Below are 20181 nucleotides of genomic sequence, written 5' to 3'. Positions count from 1 at the left end.
GCCTGAGCACAAATCATGATGGATGCTCAGTAAAAAGGGCATGTGGAGGGGTCCATAACAAACAACCATTTGAATTAAGAAACAGAGTTCAGGGATTTGAAATATAGTTCAGCAATTGATATTTGTATCTGGTTGCAATGACTTCCGTTAGCAGAGAGGGCACAAGCTCAACATAGATAGCTACAGATAGGCATCCTTTTCCAGAGATCTGCAGAATGAGCAGTGCTCCTAAATCTCTCTTCCCTCCCCCAACACAACTTTCCCTTTCAAGCAAAAGATAAGAGGGGTAGGGATTTGCTGTCATAAGGCCAGATGTGCAGTCACAAATTTCTGGATTGGAAAAGCACTCAATCTGTTTCATATGGAAGATTCACAGGACCTTTTCAAAAATCAGGTTTTAAAGTATACATCTAAAATTATTTTGAATAGATACCCCAACAAACAGGTTTTTGAAAACACACATTTGGTAAGAAAATGTGCTCATTCGAGTTAGGATTTAATTTGTGGGCTCAGGCGCAAGGTGCACGGAGCCAGCGGGGACCCAGGAAGGAATGGTGAATGAACACAGAACAAAGTATTGGGTTCGAATAGGCTACAACTTTATTGATTACAGATGTAAGTAAGTTTTGACATAGGCACTGGCTATGTATCCTGAATCAGTCAGCCTGACTGCTGATTGTTTGGCTGGGTGGACCCTATGACGTACATCAAATCAGGATGATCCTGCCAGAGCCACCACTCAGACGGGGTGCCAAGGCCCATCAGCCCCCATTTGGGCATCAGGATGAGCACCCCCTCCAGGACCCCTTTGTCAATCTTTTATCGTGACTCTCTTTTGTTGACAATGTGATCATGCCCCATGGGCGGCTGCAATTAGCCCATTCAAACAGGCAGGCTGCTGCGAACCCATGGGGCCACAGGGGGAGGGGCCCTTGCTCCCCTTCAACGGCCACATAGGGTGGTGGGAAGATGGTGCCTGGCTCTGCCTTATTGCACCAGGCCACAAACCACTGCTCCTGGGGGACTCACGGGAAGAGGCAATTGTTGCTGTCTAATCTGCTGAAACAGCTCTCAGAAAAATGCATCCTTTTGCAGGTGAGAAAGGGATCATTGGCGGATCAGAACTATTAAAGAGGGCTTATTTTATTTAGAATATCAAAGGCAAACCCTTATATTTTTAATTGATGTTCTTGTTATTCATTTTAGTGTTCTGAACCGCACTCCTGTCAACCTAATTCAGGAAATAATTTTAGTGGATGACTTCAGCTCCGATCGTAAGTATTACTTTTCTTTGTTTCTCTAATTATCTTATTTCCTTTTTATTCATTTTCATGTGGCTGTATACATTTTTTCTGCTCCACTCAGGATATTTCCTCACTTTTTCATCTGAGGAAAAGAGCGAGAACAAAGGCAGGAGCAAAGCTTTGTTGCGCTTTGTTTTAATTTCCACCTGAGGAAAAGAAACTAGCCAATTTTTTCTTGTTATGGTGTCTTTCCGTCAATTCTCAGTGTGACAGTCCTGCCCAGGAAGCCAGAATGCTCAGTTTGGTTTCATTAACCACCATTTTGTGGGTCATTATTGTAAGTATAACAAGTGGTGTGCACAGCTAGCAGCCCCAATTATATAGGTTCAAAGGGGAGGAGGTAATGTATGCTGCACTGTGTTTTTGGCAGACTAAGACTGTTATCCACAAAATTCTTGCTGAGGTTTTCATACAGCAGAACTATCCCAGAACAATAAGTGCCTGGAATTCTGCTGCAAGAGGCACTATCCTTTCTTGAGAAAAATAGCACAAGAGAATAATGTTTGTTCCATCTTTGAAGCTGGACTTTTAAGTGACTTTCTCCAGTAATAAAAACAAGTGGCTAGGAAATTTCAATTCTTCAATTTTTGTAAAACCAAAGTGAGGGCCAAATGTGTCATTAACAATCATGGCTTGTATCCAATGCAGCACTAAGTAACCATCCTGATAATGCAACAATGTCCATGTGCACAATGGGACTTTCCTTCCCCTGTGCAGCCCCTAAGTCTGTTCTGAGGTTTTCTGTAACCCTCTGGAACAAATTTTGGGAGTGCATGGGGAAAGAGAGCAGGTCCTCTTGTGGAACAGTCCTGCTGTAGAAGCAGAAACCCTTTCGGTGACAGGATGCTTGCTTAAAACTGCATTGGATACAAGCCCATGTCTGTATTTAAAAGAGAGAGAAAACAAATCATTAACAGCAGTTCATTGGGGCCATGGCACACAGGAAAGGGGGGTTTAATTCCACCCCACCCCCCAATCATGATGAAAATCTTCCTCCCTCCCTCCTCAGTTGTTCTTAGCCCTGCAAGGAAATCTCCTATTAGCACCAATGGAAGAATTCCTGCTTCTAATTTCAGCTGGAAGGATTTCCATTGGGAATGCAGCAGGCAAAGGGGAAGATGGGGCTCATCATCCTGGGAAGGTATCCCATCTGGGAGAAGGAAAACTGATACTAAACTTCTGCTGCCTTGTGGCTATACTCATTTGTGAGAAAGACTTCAGGAGTAAACCCTGAGGAATAATATGTACCTGCTGCCTTGTGGGAGAAGGAAAGGCTAAGGAGTGCATCCTGCACAAATCCAGAGTGCAGTTCCTAAGACGGTTGGATGGCGCCTTGAATGCCTCCTCCTGGCGACTCCTGCAGCCGAGCTGGTGCCAAATGTATTGCTCTGCTTTCCTTTGGACCACATCAGCAAGGCTGAGAGCGGGGTCTTGTAGTCTGGCCAGCCCAGGACCTCCATACACACTGCCCAGGCTTACAAAACATACACTGCCCAGGCATGGGAAGCAGCAGTTAGAAGTTATGGTCTCTGCAGCCACAGCAGGCGTTGTGATTCTCCAGAGGTTTGACTTCGCAGGGAAGCCAAAGTGGTCATTTAACTTCCCTCACTTTCCTCGATGTGTCAGAAGATGCCATGTTACACCATGTCAGATACCTTGACCCTGAAATTCACTTGTGCACGTGCTGCATTTTGATAGTCTTGGAATACATTTCATTGTTTTCATGTACAATACAATTATAAAGCACCGTACCCAAACAGATACAGAATTACTCTCCAAATCTCCACTTTCTCTAAGCATTATCTTTATTTACATTTCATGAGCAGTATTTCCAAACCACCTTTCAACATATGCTCTCTGGGGATTGCTGTCAGACCTATGAAGGGAGCATCTCAAATGAAGCCCCTCAAATGGATGCTGCTAATATAACCGGAATGGGATTCTGCTGTGTTCTTGGAGTGTGAATTACCTAAAATGGATTCATGGGCTATTTTTGTACATGGATTTCCTTGCTGAGCACATGTCCAGCAATATCTCAGTATCCTTTAATCAAGTGTTCCTGTCACTGCATCTCAGCAATACAGCTCCTGACAAACTGCCCTCACCAGAGCAATATTTCAGGTGGCAAGAAGCTATAGAAATGGAGAAGCTCCAGGATAGAAGTGCCAAGAAAAGTATTTTGGCTGGTAGCCTTTGTGTGTCTTGCCAGGATCCTGAAGCTGTGGGAAGATGATAAGCGAGGGGCTTCTCAAAGCCTGGAGAATAGCACACAATAAAAACACTGCTGTTGCTGGATAGTAAGAGAGTATCAAAGTGGTGAACAGAGAGAGAAGTTTTGTCTCTGGGGTGTGTTGCTCCAGAGACCTCTGAAATTATTTTTCAGTGGTCAGCCATTGAAATATATGTATCATCTCCAGAATGAGCTGAACCAATGGGAGAGAACTTAAGTACTCTGCTGAGTCAGACTAAAGGTCCATTTAGTCTAGCACCTTTTCTCAGATCAGTCAATAGGATCCCTATGGGAAGTCTAGAAGCAGGACCTTGGTGCAACAGCACTCTCCCCACTTGTGATTCCCAACAACTGGTTTACAGGCACATACTGCACCCAACGAGACGCGGGTGGCACTGTGGTCTAAACCACTGAGCCTAGGACTTCCCAATCAGAAGGCTGGCGGTTCGAATCCCTGCAACAGGGTGAGCTCCTATTTGCCCGGTCCCAGCTCCTGCCAACTTAGCAGTTCGGAAGCACGTCAAAGTGCGAGTAGATAAATAGGTACCACTCCGGCTGGAAGATAAACGGCATTTCCGTGCGCTGCTCTGGTTTCGCCAGAAGCGGCTTAGTCATGCTGGCCACATGACCCGGAAACGCTGGCTCCCTCAGCCTATAGAGCGAGATGAGCGCCGCAACCCCAGAGTCATCAGCGACTGAACCTAACGTCAGGGGTACCTGTACCTTTACCTTACTGCACCCAGCACTACACAGACATAGTGGCTAGTAGCCATTGGTAGCCTAATCCTCTTTGAATTTGTCTAATCCCATTACGGCCATCCAAGAATAGCTATCCTATCCAACAGTGTGCTTCATTTTATGTGGGATGTAGACTGGCAGCTCTGCATTAGAGCCATATGATATGTCCTGCTGTGTTTATCTTGACAGTTAAAAGAGTTGAGTCTGAATGTCTTGCTCCTCTTTCAACTCTTTTCTCATTTCACTGCATTCACTCCCTTTCTTTTTCTTATCATCCAGCCTGTGCCTCTGCCATAAATCTCTTTCATCTTTCTCCTAAAAGTCAACAGGCAGAGCTACATGCTACAGAGCAAACACAGGGACCCTGACTCTTTGTCTTGTAATGGTGATGCAGGGATCGGAGTGGCATTTGCCTGGGAAAGTCAGGGTGTGAATAGGGGAGCTGAACTTTTCCTCCACCTGCTGATTCTGCACACAACCTCCCCCTTCCCCCATTTTCTCCACAGCCAGGCATATTTCCAGCCCTGGAGTCGGCGGAGCTAAAAAGGAAATGTGTGTTTGGAGTCTTGGGGATAAATCAGTCCGCCATTTCTTCCATGCTGTTTCTCCTCCCTGCTTTACCATTAACCTCCAAATATGAGTTTGCAAAACACATGTTTTCTGATGTGCCGTGTTGTTATATCCTGAGGCAGGTTCCCTCCTGCCTGCAGTTGGGTTTGAAAGCAGCTCTCTCTTGTAGCTAATAGAATAGGTTGCAGTCCATGCTTGGTTGTGGGGTGTGTGGGGTGCCCACAACAGTTTCTCCGGTTTGCAAATGTTCCAGGGCCTCCAAAAAGCTGATAACCCCTGCCTTAAGGCATACGCTGTCTGTGGTACCAGCTGTTCACAAACTTCACAGCATAAAACCAGGTCTCCATAGTTCCTTCTTCCCTTGTAAAGTGCCCTCTGGAAAGGACGATTTGCTTCAGAGAAGACACAGTGGCAATGGAAGTTCTTAACTTTTCCCTTGCCAGTTGTTTTCCCTCTGACTATTCTCCTCTTCCCCTCGCTGGGAGGGAAATTTGAGTGGAAGTAGGGTGGCAGAGGAAAGGTTAAGCACTCCCTTCTCTCCTACTCTAAAGCTCTCCCTTTTCTGTAGCAACTTAGAGAAGGAGAAGGATCTGCTGGGCTTTGCAGCCCATGGCTGCAGTGTAGTGTGTAGTGTGCCTCCACAGATCTTACAAATGCTGACTAAAACCTTTGAGGCAGAGGAGAAGGAGCTGAGTGGTAAGCAGACGTCTTTGGGCGATAACTTGAGGCGATGGGATTAAAGCCATTTATTTTGGGATCAACAAATTGATTAATATCGTAAATGAAAGCAAAGCTTTGCCCTCTGTTGAGACACATGGGGAGAGTTAATTGCAGCTTTATGTCGATGCCAAACAAACTAGGCACTGGCGCCAACTGTTTTCTCTTCTCTTCAGCTGAGGATTGCCAGCTCCTTACCAAGATACCAAAGGTCAAGTGTCTTCGCAACAGTCGGCGAGAAGGTGAGTATGACAGATTTTGCAAGAATCGTTCACTTTTAGAAGGACCCAATGGTAGCACAAATTAATACTTGTGGGTTTGGGGGACATACAGCGGCCTCCTCCTCTGAACCAACCAAGTCCCTTTCCTATATCTAGTTTCATCACCATCTGATGAAGAGCCATCGCCAGCAAGAAGTTCTGTCTTGTCTGAGTTGAGTTTCAATTTATTCACTCACACTTCAGCCCATTACAAACCTCAGGCAGTGATTCAATTGCAAAAAAAGCACCACAATTTATTCAGGTGGAAAAGATAAATAGAGCTAGGCACCATCAGTTTACTGATAAAAATCCGCTCCAAAACTCAGCACGACTTCTCCCAGTGGTTGCACTGTGAAAAAGTATGATGGAAAGGATAGATGTCTGTTGTATTCCACAGGGAAGCACATGGGGGAGGAACAGCAATCAGCTGGAATTTTCCAGCAATTAGGAGCAGAACTACTATAAAGCAGAGCTTCCTATTCCTATCCCATATTCTTGATCCAGAAAGATGCTGTGATATAAAAAAAGATACAGTAAGTTCAAAAGAATCAGCAGAGTTACACTCCCTGGTAATTTCCCTTGCACAGATAATAAACTAAGAGAGTCTCAGTCCTGAGTTCTAGTTAGGAATCAGGTGGAAATGGGTCTAGATATGGGAAGCACTACATGCAACTGTAGATTTGGCCACAATACAGTTCAGCTAACTTGGCTAGAAAATAAACTGGATATTGCTACCCAATTCATCCAAGGAGGGCTTCTTTTAACAATGGTCTTGCTGCAGCAGGGATGGGGAACTGGTGGCCCTCCAGATGTTTTTGAACCACAGCACCCATCCTTCATGACCATTGGCTGGGGCTGATGGGACTTGTAGTCCAACGACATCTGGAGAGCTACAGGTTTACCACCACAGGGCTAGATGGTACAAAGACCCCCTTCGATTAAGGATAGATTTATCTTCCGCAAGATGGCCATCACTTTCTCCCAGCTTATTAATTCTAGGAATTAGGGACAGAGGTCAGACTGAGATAAAGTGGTATGTGCAGATCTACGTATTCTGTCTACATCTTTGGATTTTAAAAGCTGAAACTAATCCAATAAAACCTGACCAGAGGACGATGCATCTGCTATAGACTCTGTCTGCAGTGGAGTCAAGGTCAGGGCGGAGGGGAGCGATTGTGTCCACAAAGAACACTGCAGAAATGTTGCAGCAGGTCTGAGAATTTGTAACAATCCAAGGAAGGAGAGTTAGGTTTTTTATTGTATTTTTAATATTTTGTTGGAAGCCGCCCAGAGATGGGTGGGGTATTAATAATAATAATAATAATAATAATAATAATAATAATAATAATAATAAAAAATAATTGGTTATTAAAGCTCAGAAAAGCTCCACTGGATAAGGTTGCACAGACACAATGGTGGTCAAGAAGGAAAGAGCACCATGGAACAGGTCTTCAAGTGGCCTCTAAGCTGTGTTCAGATAGATTTGTTGCAGGCTTTCCTCTATTTGCACTCAAGCTGTTGTCCCTGTTGCCTCATTGTACAGAATACGCCACTGAGCCCTGGTGAGGCCTGTGCCTCTGCAGGCAAGAAAAGTGTGCCTGAGAAATCTTGTGAAAGCCGCCTGTCAACTTCCTGTCCCAAGATTGCAGTAAAAGTAATTGGCCAAATCAGCTTTAAAAAAAATCTCCCAAGGTTATCTGGAGGCCATTTGAATCCATAAGGCCATCCTAATGGGTCCATTGCCCCAGATGCATTCACCCTAACAACGGAAAACAAAAATGCCATGCAAATTTGTGGTGAAACATCCGAAGAGGGTTTTTTGAGGGAAGCTAAAAGGGTTTTAACAAGACAGGTGAAATTTCTCAGGGGTGTTTTGCACATCTCTAAAAAGGAGTCACCACAGCTGCCCTTTCAAATTCAGCTCCGTGCTTCCCATGGTGAGAGGAAAACAGGGGGAAGCAGGAGGGGGAAGTGTGAGAATTATGGCACTCAAAGCATCCCTGTGCAGGGCCTGGCTGCCCCTGAATGAACCTAACTGTGAGCAAAGGGATAGGTGCACTGCATGGTAAAGTAAGCCAAGAGCAGAGCAAAAAGAACTGCAATGCAGACGCTTATAATTGCATGTCTCAGCCATGTCAGGACGATGACGCTTTAGGGAAACCAGACACCTGTAATTTCCCCCATCTGTCCTCAAGCCTTTGGATGCCATACCAAGCTTACTTCTTCTCCTAGATAAAGAGAATGTTCAAGGGGATCAAACTGCTAACTTGCAAGTCTACTTAAAATGCTGTGGTCGGGAGAGGTCCAAAAAAAGGCACCCAATGCGCCATCTGGTCTGGTTTAGGGGGGCCAGTTCCAGCTTTTGCAGCCGATGATATGGACAAAGTACTTGTGGCTGTTTTGGCTAACCATCTGCCCTTTGAACCTTTACCCAATTTAGCTGATTCAACCTAGCGAAGGGAGACTGGCCAGGTGGACCCAGGGGACGGTTGATGCTTTGTAGCATGAAGGAGTGCTGCCTGCAGCCCTTTAGGTGGGGTGTCCACTCCTTAAAAAAGGGGGGGAAGCCTGCCCTGGACCCAGAGGTCACTGACAACTACCACTCCAGTGTTAATACTCTCTTCTTGGGCAAGGTGCTCAGAAGGGAGGTGTCAATTCAGCTGCAGGCGCTGCTAGATGATATTGATTATATAGATGCTTACCAGTCTGGGTTCAGGCCAGTGTTGGGGGCCATATCAACTTAAATAGTTCCATCCTTTTTCTTTTCCACTGTCCCTTTTTATGCTACCAGCTCTCTTCTCTACACTTTTCCAGGATTGATCCGTTCTCGTGTGCGAGGTGCTGATACGGCGGCAGCTGAGATCCTTACTTTTCTGGACAGCCATTGTGAAGTCAACAGCGAATGGCTGCAGCCGATGCTTCAGAGAGTGAAAGAGGTCAGTGTGGGCAGCCTGGCCTCCTGCCCTTGCTTCACACCACCCTCTTTGCTATTGGCTGGCTACCAGCTCCTGACGCCTGTGACAGTGGGCCTGACTATAGTCACTGCAAATAGGAAAGAGAGCATAAGAAGAGCCTCCTGGATCAGGCCCATCTAGTCTAGCATCCAGGGGCCAACCAGATGCCTGTGGGAAACTTGCAAGCAGGATTTGAGCACAACAGCCCTCTCCCCTGCTGTGGCTCCCGGCAACTGGTATTCAGAAGCATTGCTCCCTCCAACAGTGCAAGCAGAGTCACGACTAGTAGCCATCAATAGCCCCCTCCTCCATGAATTTGTTTAATCCTCTTTGAAAGCCATCCAAGTTGGTGGCCATTACTGCCTCCCATGCGAGAGAGTTCCATTAATAATAATATAATAATAATAATAATAATTTATTATTTATACCCTGCCCATCTAGCTGGATTTCTCCAGCCGCTCTGGGCAGCTTCCAGTGGAATCTTAAAATACAATAACCTATTAAACATTAAAGAGCTCCTGTTGTTCAGTCCCAGCTCCTGCCCACCTAGCAGTTCGAAAGCACGTCAAAGTGCAAGTAGATAAATAGGTACCACTCCGGCGGGAAGGTAAACGGCGTTTCCGTGCGCTGCTCTTGTTCGCCAGAAGCAGCTTTGTCATGCTGGCCACATGACCCGGAAGCTGTCTGCAGACAAACGCCGGCTCCCTCGGCCTATAGAGCAAGATGAGTGCCGCAACCCCAGAGTCGGCCACGACTGGACCTAATGGTCAGGGGTCCCTTTACCTTTACCTTTATTAAACATTAAAAGCTTCCCTAAACAGGGCTGCCTTCAGATGTCTTCTAAAAATCTGGTAGTTGTTTATCTCTTTGACATCTGATGGGAGGGCGTTCCACAGGGCGGGTGCCACTACCGAGAAGGCCCTCTGCCTGGTTCCCTGTAACTTGGCTTCTCGCAGTGAGGGAACCGCCAGAAAGCCCTTGGCACTGGACCTCAGTGTCCAGGCAGAACGATGGGGGTGGAGACGCTCCTTCAGTTGTGCTGCTCGAAGGGGTTCTTTTATCTGTCCTGAATCTTCCAACATTCAGCTTCGTTGGAAGTCCATGAGCTCTAGTGCTATGAGAGAGGGCGAAAAACGGAGCTTCCCGGCCTCTTATCTCCTATTGCTGAATTCCCTCTCCCCACATGCATTCGTTACACCAAAATATAGCTTAATATGGGAGTCCTTTTTCCAGAGTTGTGTAATAAATAATGCACTGTGTGGCGTTCATTTGGGAGTGGGGGAGGCGGTAGCCCCCAGGGTAGATGGAGAGAAAAAAGCGATGCAGCTGAGTTGGCAGTTCTCATCCTGCCTGTGCCAAGAGGGTCAGCGAAAGGATGTGACGGTGCTGCTGAAAACTCTGCCGTTTCGGAGCTGGGAGGGGAGGGCCGGTCTCCCTGCCACATTTAAGGCCTGCTTTCTCCTCAGGAAGGCAAGAAAAGAGGAGGGAAAGCTTTTAGGTAGTTAACAGGGCCCAGGAGGCAGGTGGGAGGAACTGCTATAGATGCAAATTACATATATGTTCAGCTTAATGCCAAAGGGAGGAAGAAGGTGAAACCTTAGAACTGGTGACTTAAAAAGCCTCGGCTCAATAAATAATCCTTCTCAGTATCCCATAAATGTCTGTTTTATATTTGCTCATAAAATCATGCTGCTGGCAGGGCCAACAATAGCAGTGGCAGCTCATTGACTGCTCTTGCACGGAAGGAAATGTGCCCGGACAGCTCAGCAGCAGAGGAGGATTTGAGTCCAGACATTTCAAGAAGTTTATTGTGTTTGAGTTTCTCTATTTCAAGTCTACCTTTTTGTTGTCAGGTGCATGCCTGTTTCAGTGCCAAGAAACACGTTTGCTTATATATCTGCGCTACAGATAGTATGGCATAGTTACCAGGCCTTTCCTCTCCCAGGTACTGATGTTCTGTGAGGGCAGCTTGGAGCCTCTAAAAGAATTTTCACCACTGTCACCCAACTATAATTCCCAGGATTATTTGGGTGGTTGAGTGGGGTGAACAATGACAGTTATGATATAAACTAATATAAACTAGTAGACTTAACATACCTTTAGACACATGGGGAAAACCTCCCAAACCCCATAGCTTTAGACATTTCCCCCCTTCATTTCATCTTTGTGCCCATATCTCAGAGCCTAACTATATGTGATGCAGGTGATGTGATTCTTAACCATATTGTGTTGTTGTTTAATTAAATGCCTAGTGCAGAAGGTGGCAACTGATTGCCCTTGGGAATGTGGCGTTTGGTTAGGGCAAATTTAAGCTAGGAGTCGGGAGGGGGAAATCTGTGTCCTGCTGCATGTTACTGGACCCATCATCCCCTGCCACTGACCGTGCTAGTTGGGACTGGTGGGAATTGGTATCCAGCAATATCTGGAGGGCAGCAGGTTCCCACCCACCCCGGTTTAAGCCTGTTAGTAAAATTAGCATGTTAGTGAAAACTGCTCCCTTCCATGTGGCAAGTTTACATTAGGAAAACACCGCTTGGAGCTCTCTTCCTAACGTAAGTTGCCTTGTAGGCAGGTTTTACCACTATCATGGCCCCAGGAAAGAGAGGCTTGAACCTCTCCTGATCATGTGCTGCGTTACTAAGGGCAATTCCCTTCTTCCCACTATGCCTGATATTTTCAAAAATCCACAATGTGTGTCTTAAGTGTCACAAAGGATCTAGGCCCCTTCCCTTACTTCGCCACAGCCGTCTCTCCCACACCATTTTCAAGGTCACTGTTTCTGAAGTTGCTGCCTTTTATGTGCCGTGAGCTGGTTCGAATTTAGATCTCTTGGAGCTTGTCAATGCCAGCTATCTCTGACCCCTAGGCTTCTACTGCCTAAACATGAAACATCTGTTTTGTCTGTTGGCCTCCAACCACTTTGCAGGGAGACCAGCTTTTGACCCTTTTGCCTGCTCGTTTGTCTTCCTTCACCCCTTCTAAAGGTAGGCAGCCCCCAACTGTCCAAATTAACCACTCTCCCTATGGGTTTTCCTTGTGGGCTATACCTGCTCTAGCACAGCCTTCAAAAATTATGCCTGGGGCTAACTCCCATTGTCTTCACTTCATAGGTTTCTGCGCTGCCTTTTGTATTTTGCAGGCAGCATGTATTAAAAAGCACAACAGGGATTCTTCACCCAAGTCCTGAGCCTGCTTAAATGATTAGTCATTAATGGATTCTCTGGCTGAAGGATGTTCCTGCCTGCCAGCAGGAGATCTCAGCGCCTTCCCTGCTTGACAGTGAGCAAGCAGGCAGTGACATCCGCTGATCCTGCTTTGTCTCCATGGTTGTCTGGGCCAGAGCAAGAGGCGGGTGAAAAAGCTTGTTGCAATGACCATGAGCAGAAGCTCCAAAGGGCTGGGCCTCGGTAGTTCAGCAGCCAGGCCAAACTTGGATACCAGCCCTACTTTCCTGCAAACAGCCACCTTATTCACTCATAAGGGGGTAGATGCCGTTCTCTTCCCACCCTTAGAGCCTAAATTTGCTGGAATAGCCTCTTGGGCTTTCTATCCATGATTAGATGTGCCTGTGAGTACGTACCTGGCATAGGATGCTTCCAAATGGCTTGTTTATTGAATGCTTGTCCTTATTTGTTGACTGGGAGATAAGACTGCATTGGCTGTTGAATGAGCATTCATTCTGATCTGTTTGTGGAGAGCCGGTTAAATGGCATCTCACCACAGCAAGTATTATGCTATAGCCCAGCAGGTGGCGCTGTGTTCTAAACCACTGAGCCTTTTGGGCTTGCCAATCAGAAGGTTGGTGGTTCGAATCCCCGCGATGGAGTGAGCTCCCGTTGCTCTGTCTCAGCTTTTGCCAACCCAGCAGTTCAAAAGCACACCAGTGCAAGTAGATAAACAGGTACTGCTGCGGTAGGAAGGTAAACAGCGTTTCTGTGCACTCTGGCTTCCATAATGGTGTTCCGTTGTGTGAGAAGCAGTTTAGTCATGCTGGCCACATGACCCAGAAAGCTATCTGTGGACAAACGCCGGCTCCCTCGGCCTGAAAGCAAGATGAGCGCCGCAACCCCATAGTCGCCTTTGACTGGACATAACCATCCGGGGTCCTTTACCTTTTTTCTTTTTACTTCCCAGTGCATTTTGGGGAAGTGGGTTTGTTGCACAAGCCAACCCAATCAACTATAATTGTGCAACCTGAATTGTATGGTATGTGATGGAATCCCACCCCAAAACAGCAACCGCCTGGAAGCACCTGTTGTCGGCTGTTTCAAGCAGGAGCCTTGCTAGGAGTAAATGTTCCTAATTACCAAGGCTATTTCAGGGCAAGTGAGTATCTCTTTAATGAGGCATTCACTTTGCAGTGACGAAACCTGGAATTAAAGCCCTAGTTAGGGACACCACTTGGGATATGAGATAGACTTCACCAGCTGTCCCTGGGATGTATCTCTGGGAACATCTGGTATGGATGCACCCGCAGAAGTAATAAGAACAGTTGGAGAGACAGACAGATTTCCCTGCAAGATGATTCAGTGGAACAATTAACATTGCCTAAGCAAGCAGACTTCATGAAACTATGAGCAAAATCAGGAGAAGGATGCGGATAAAATGGCTTTAAACGATTGTGCATCTCAAGTGCCAAAGGGAGGCTTTCTCTATCAAGTTCTCCCGTGGAATCAGAAAGGGAAATGGCTTCTGTCAGAAGCAGCAGTTTCCCACCTCCATAATTCTAGTCTGTCAACAGCTTTCCTAGGATGACTGTAGGAAATCAAAGCTTAACAGTACACCTGCATGATCTGATAGTGTCTCTGATCAATAACCCTTTGAAACCATGTCCTGCATATGTGACCAGAAAATCAAGAACATACATTTTACCAGTAGCCATTGTGTTATGAATCTCCATCCCCTCTTCCTCCTTGTCCTTCTGTTAATTGTGGAAGAAGTTCCTTTGAATCTCAGCTGCAACCCCCCCCCAAAAAAAACCCAAAAACAACAACTGAGGAGTTAAAATCTCCCCCAAAAGCCACAGATTTGTCCCTTCCTTATCTCCAGGTTCCGTGCTGGGACTAAGAAAGTAAGGCAGTATGCAAATATGCTTCTCATTCCGCTATGTGCATAAATCTCATGGTCTCTGATTTCCTGACGCTTAATCTCCCTCCCTCCTGGCAAAATTCTAATTTCTTTCCTTCCTTGTCTTTTCTTTCAGGATTATACTCGGGTGGTGAGTCCTATCATCGATGTGATAAGCCTGGAAAATTTTGCCTACTTAGCAGCATCAGCAGATTTGAGGGGAGGTAGGTAAGGTGAATAAGTAAATTCTTAAGAAAGGTCTCCCTCCCCCTGGATAGGCCCAACATAGCTGGTTCCTTTTGATCTCGATGCCAAATATGCCAGAATAAAAGCCTAGGATTTCATCAGCAGTTGAGCCTGTGCTCAGAGTGTGTATATGTGTGTAATTTCAAATCTACATGGCTGTGATTATGGAGTACAGCCTTGAACAGTTTGTGCAGAATCCAGCTTTCACATTTATAAACACACACACACACACACACACACACACACACACACACACAGTAGCGTTTAGCCTTTCATAGTTGTTGTAGGTAACACCTGAAAATGCATTGGCAATTTCTATGAAAACAGTAAGAATCTGGGAAGGGGGTTCAGGTTACAACTGAATGAGGGGAAGTCACCTTGCTGTCAGTTCCTTCCCTGTTCACCATCCTTATTCCTCAACCTTAAAGACCAAAACGCCCTTTATTTGTGGTTTCTAAAAATAAGCTCATGCTTGTTTTAAGCCCGTGACATTATCTCTCGTTTTGCATTTAATACTGTGGATCCATCTATTGTATCTGTAATTTCACACACCTTAAAATGAAGTTTAATAATATATATGCGCTGTGAAAGAGATTCTTCCTGAGTGTCACACAGTCTCCTTTCTTTTTAAATTAGTTCTGACAATAGCTTAGTTGGAAAAGCATGAGACTCTTAATCTCAGGGTTGGGATTCGAGCCCCACATTGGACAAAAAGATGCCTGCATTGCAGGGGGTTGGACTAGATGACCCTCTTGGTCCCTTCCAGCTCTCCAGTTCTATGAACCAATGGCCAGCAGTTACCCCTTGGGCTTGTGAGCTGCCCACAGCCTATGGATTATGAACTTGGACGAAGGGCACCTGCAGCTGATCTCCAGATGTGACTGGAAAAGCTCCAGCCCTTTCCCTGCTTACTCCCATTTAGCAGTAGAAGGCAGCTAAACTACATACTCTAGCAGAGAAGGCTTTATCAGGCTCCGAGGGAAAGGATGGAAATCAAGAAAGCAGGGTACAAAATCAAACAAAACAGGCTATGTTATACACAACAGTGCGGGCTATAGGCTAAGTTTCAAAAAAGGCTTACATGCAGTTCCTAGGTCTTCACAGATGTGCCTTTATCCTGAGCCGCCAGGAGCGGGGAAGATTGACAGGTGGAAGGAATTTCATGAATCAGGAGCTGTTAAGGGGCATGTGGTGCAATCCCTCCCATAGGCAGGTGATGGCATTGATGCTTGCCAAGGCAAGAAACTGGGAAAGAGAGGTGCAAATTGGGGAGATATTTCTCTTCTGCTGCTGCCAGGCAGATTTATCGCAGGAAAGGCCGACTTTGTGGTGTCAAGGGAAAAGGCTGGTGTGCCTAGAGACGGTTGTAGGTTAATCGAGGAGGCAATACATGGAGCGGCAAGGGATTCTTAGAGGAGGGAAAGCCTGTGATGTCTTAGAGTAGCTGCTTCAGGCCAAGAGCTGGGTTTATTGAATGGAGAGCTCTCAGAGGCCATATTCCAACAGTGGGTATGGTCAAGCATACACAAACACACAACCTCCTTAACACACATTCCTAGCACATACACACATGGAAGGGAAAGAGAGAACCAGACATTAATTTAGAAAATGCGGTGTGCGCACCTTCCTCCTCCTCAGCTGATCTATGCATGTTTGTTGGGGGTTCACGGGGGGGGGGGAGAGAGAGAGAAGAACCTGCTTTTAAAAAAAGAGTAGTAAAAGATATAAATAAAAATGACATAAAAACAAAGGAAGAGGAAAGCAAAGATTTCCTTGAATAAGGAGAGGAATCTGCTTTGGAAAGCACAAATGTCTTTCCCCATTCAGTGCCATCTGCCACAGATTACTAAGACAGATGACCAGCATACTAAGTGATTAATATGGGGAACCCTTATAGTTGATTAGCCCCCAGAATTTCCTTTTATTTCACCTTTTTTATATATATACAAGGAACCCAAATGCAAAGAAGTCCAGCTGCTCCACTCTGTTCTCTTGGGGGGGGCATCTACACATCCACCACCCTTTCCCCAAGTGTTGGGGAAACACTCCTTCTACTCAAGTGCAGGTCTCAACTTCCCCTCCCTCTCAGTTTTGCAGAGCCCACTTGCATACAGCTCCTGCCATTCACCTTCCTTCCCACAGGATCTTCCCAATTTGCAAAAATGGTAAATTAGGCAGCGTTTTATGTGATGCGCATGGGGAAAAGCCAATTACAGCGAACAGAGAGACTTTGTTCCCGGAAATACATGTCATCCCACTGAGAGTGCTGATTAACGTCTCATAACTTTGGCGGCCAATGAGGCATAGGACAGTCTGAGTGGAAGGCTGAAGCACTAATTATTGCATTTCTCTCTGGGAACACACATTGGAAGATTTGGAATGCAATTGAGCTCAGATAAATACTGCTAAGGAACAGGGTGCATCTATAGGGATACCTCAAGGCCTGGCTAACACAAGTCTGCTTGTCTCCTGCTGCCCTGAGATCATGTGCGAATAAGCAGTGTCAACACCATCTAATTATTGCTAAGCGGTATGTGTTGCTGTGTTCCAAGCTTCTTCCCAAGGTATCCTAAATGGAGACCTGAAGCCTATTTTCACATTTTCCAGAAACCCTTGTTAGTTTCTGGTTTTCCTCTGTATTTGAGAAACTGCAAACATGTTCTACTCTGTTCCGCATTTTAGGGTTTGACTGGAGCCTTCACTTTAAGTGGGAGCAAATCCCCATTGAGCAAAAATTGTCCAGAACAGATCCTACTGAGTCCATCAGGTAAGCTCTTTTGCTCACAACTTCATCTTTTTGTCTGATATGAGAAGCTGTTCCATTTGTTGATGTTACCACGGGAAGTGTTCAGAGGTCATGTGTGGTTCATTTAAGAGCTGCAGTTAATCAATATCTATTGTTCCCTGAAGAGTTTTAATATTCCTGACAAATACTTGCAACTCAATCTGTTGGCTTGAGTGGCCTGCACTGCTATAATATGCAGTGCATAGTATATTGGTTTTTCAGGCTGTTATGAATATATGCGGCCATCTCCTTTCTAAGGCAGGGGAAATGTCATGGCCCTCATTTTAGAAATTGTTACCACTGTCTAGCAGGAACAATGAACTTTTCCAAGCTGGCGCGTGACCAGAATAGGGTCTACTGCGGCCAAGACAAGGCCATCCTTTTCCCTCAAGGTTTCAACAAAACCATTTGCACATTCTGTGGTGGTGACCTATATATTCACTGCCTGATTAATTCTGATATATACACACATTCTCTCTCCACACATACTGTAATGCAGATAGGTAAAGGTAAAGGGACCCCTGACCATTAGGTCCAGTCATGGCCGACTCTGGGGTTGCGGAACTCATCTCGCTTTATTGGCCGAGGGAGCCGGCGTACAGCTTCCGGGTCATGTGGCCAGCATGACTAAGCCGCTTCTGGCGAACCAGAGCAGCGCACGGAAACGCCGTTTACCTTCCTGCCAGAGCGGTACCTATTTATCTACTTGCACTATGACGTGCTTTCGAACTGCTAGGTTGGCAGGAGCTGGGACCGAGCAACGGGAGCTCACCCCGTCGCAGGGATTCAAACCACCAACCTTCTGATCAGCAAGTTCTAGGCTCTGTGGTTTAACCCCCAGCGCCACCCGCGTCCCATATAATGCAGATAAGGACCACCAAATCAAGGCAAATTAAAAGAAGGAAGATAGGTGGATTGAAGCATAATCTTAACAACTGATTTGCACTCATATGGGTGTCCACACTGCCTGAATTTGTGGGTGTTGGATCTCTAGTACAGTACCCCCAACTCCTCTAGTCTTAAGCACCCAGGATGATTAAGCTTGTTCTAGTGTCTGCTGGTCCACATGGCTGATTGGGACAATCAGAAGGTCTGTACATTCTTCTGCCTGACTTTAGTGCTGCGGTTCAGTGTAGTGGTTAGGGTGTTGAACCTAGGAGACTGGGCTTCAAATCCCCACTCAGCCATGAAACTCTTAAGAGCATGAGAACAATAGCAGAGTCTGCTGGATCAGGCCAAGGGCCCATGTATTCTGTTCTCACAGTGGCCAACCACATGCCTGTGGGAAACCTGCAAGCAGGATTCAAGCAGGAGAGCACACTCTCCTCTCCTGTGGTTTCCAGCAACTGGTGTTGAGAAGCATTATTTCCTCCAGCTATAGAGGCAGGGCATAGCTATTAGCCTTCAATAGCCCTTTCCTCCATGAGGAAACCCATTGGACGATCACTGTCTCTCAGCCGAACCTACCTCACAGGGTTGTTGTGAAGTTAAAATGGAGAGGGGGAGAAACATGAGTGCTGCCTTGAGTTCCTTGGAACAAAGGTGGGATATAAATGTATTACTAATAATTATTATTGTTATTATTAATATGGCAGGATTTACTTGCCTTTCCCTATCTTCCCAATCGGGATTAGATGGTTCAGTTGGGGGCAAAGGAGGTGCCCGGTTGCACTGCCTCTGGCATGGGTGTAGAAAATCAGTCAACTTGCATTTTGCTTCGGGGTCTTCTGCTTGGCTTACTTGCTTAGTTCTTAAACAATACCATACTCTGGTTATGCAGAAACCAGGTTATAATTGCTGCCAATGTAACTGCAGTTAAGGGCTGTGTGTGTGATTGTGTGTATGTACATACATGGGGGGGGGGGAGAGAGAACATGAGTGATCTTGCACTTGCTTCTAATCTCTTAACTACAGTTAAGGTTTTACTCTAATTAAGTCTGCACCAGCTCATAGAAAAATCTGGAGTCTAATGGTTCTTCTTTCTAAATGACTTCAGATGGAACATGTTGCTGTATATATGCAGTATGTTTCTATTGCATTTAAATATATTTCACTGATATTTTGTGTAAATCCTTTCTTGCCCTCATTTCCCCTAGAACACCTGTCATAGCAGGAGGCATCTTTGTGATAGATAAATCTTGGTTTAACCATCTTGGAAAATATGACACTCAGATGGATATCTGGGGAGGAGAGAACTTTGGTGAGTTGATGCCGTGACTTCTACTTTTGTTGTCTACTCTCTTCAGTTCTTCCCAGGTCACCTGGTCACACAACGTTTCCTTCTGGTTGGGAGCATCGTAGATTGTGGCTTTCACCCTCATCCAGGAACTACTTGCAGACTGATAAGATCTGTTTCCAGCCACCAGGCATACTGCTCTGCAGATCTATGTATATGTCAGTCTCACTCTACAGATTCTTAGACAACATTTTTGCGAGATCTTTATTACTGGTTTGCATGCATATGTGTTCAAAGATGATAATAACAATAACAACAATTTATTATTTGTACCCCGCCCATCTGGCTGGGTTTCCCCAGCCACTCTGGGCGGCTTCCAACAAAATATTAAAAATACAATAAAACATCAAACATTAAAAACTTCCCTAAACAGGGCTGCCTTCAGATGTCTTCTAAAAGTCTGGTAGTTGTTTATTTCCTTGACATCTGATGGGGACAACGTTCCACAGGATGAGTGCCACCACTGAGAAAGCCCTCTGCCTGATTCCCTGTAACCTCACTTCTCACAGTGAGGGAACCGCCAGAAGACCCTTGGCACTGGACCTCAGTGTCTGGGCTGAACGACGTGGGTGGAGACGCTCCTTCAGGTATACTGGGCTGAGGCCATTTAGGGCTTTAAAGGTCAATGGCAACACTTTGAATTGTGCTCAGAAATGTACTGGGATCTTGAAAGGGGTCCAGAAACAGGAAATGTTAGTTAGATTAGTACAAAACTGCTAAGGATTCAACCATGATGCTGGAGGGTGGTGGCAGCTAGGAGCTCGGAGAAGGAAATGGATCAGAGTTGGATAACTAACATTGCATTGGGCTTTCAGAATGCTTTAGCGTTCCAAATTGAGGGGAAATGGAGTTAAGATATTGTCCACAGGTCTGTTTTATTTATTCCTATCCCATGCTTCAGCCAGCAGGCTCCCAAAGCAGCTTATAGAAATAATCCAATTCAAACACAATAAAAACCATAATTAAATCCTAATTAAACACCACAAAATCAGTAATGATAGAAGAAAGATGCAAATAAATGTTTCCCAACTCAGCTCATTAAAACCAGATTACCATAAAAGGGTGGTGAGAAAG

The 20181-nt window shown here is 45.7% G+C and overlaps 1 protein-coding gene across 3 annotated transcripts in view; it reads left to right on the top strand.

The window, feature by feature from the left end:
• Positions 1-20181, top strand: part of GALNT16 (polypeptide N-acetylgalactosaminyltransferase 16) — a 145684-nt gene that overhangs the window by 103648 nt on the left and 21855 nt on the right. For all 3 annotated transcript variants that reach the window (XR_014005840.1, XM_081186229.1, XM_081186228.1), the window contains exons 4-9: positions 1207-1274; positions 5736-5801; positions 8634-8755; positions 13977-14064; positions 16769-16853; positions 18968-19071. Coding sequence is in view for 2 of the 3 variants with exons in the window: in XM_081186229.1 (XP_081042355.1) it covers positions 1207-1274; positions 5736-5801; positions 8634-8755; positions 13977-14064; positions 16769-16853; positions 18968-19071 (533 nt within the window). In the remaining variant the exon portion in view is untranslated. The remainder of the gene's footprint in view (positions 1-1206; positions 1275-5735; positions 5802-8633; positions 8756-13976; positions 14065-16768; positions 16854-18967; positions 19072-20181) is intronic.

Source organism: Podarcis bocagei (assembly GCF_964188305.1).
Source record: "Podarcis bocagei genome assembly, chromosome: 1".
NCBI classification, from domain to species: Eukaryota; Metazoa; Chordata; class Lepidosauria; order Squamata; family Lacertidae; genus Podarcis; species Podarcis bocagei.
The sequence above is the reverse complement of the archived record's forward strand: the minus strand, read 5'-3'. Positions and strand labels throughout refer to the sequence as shown.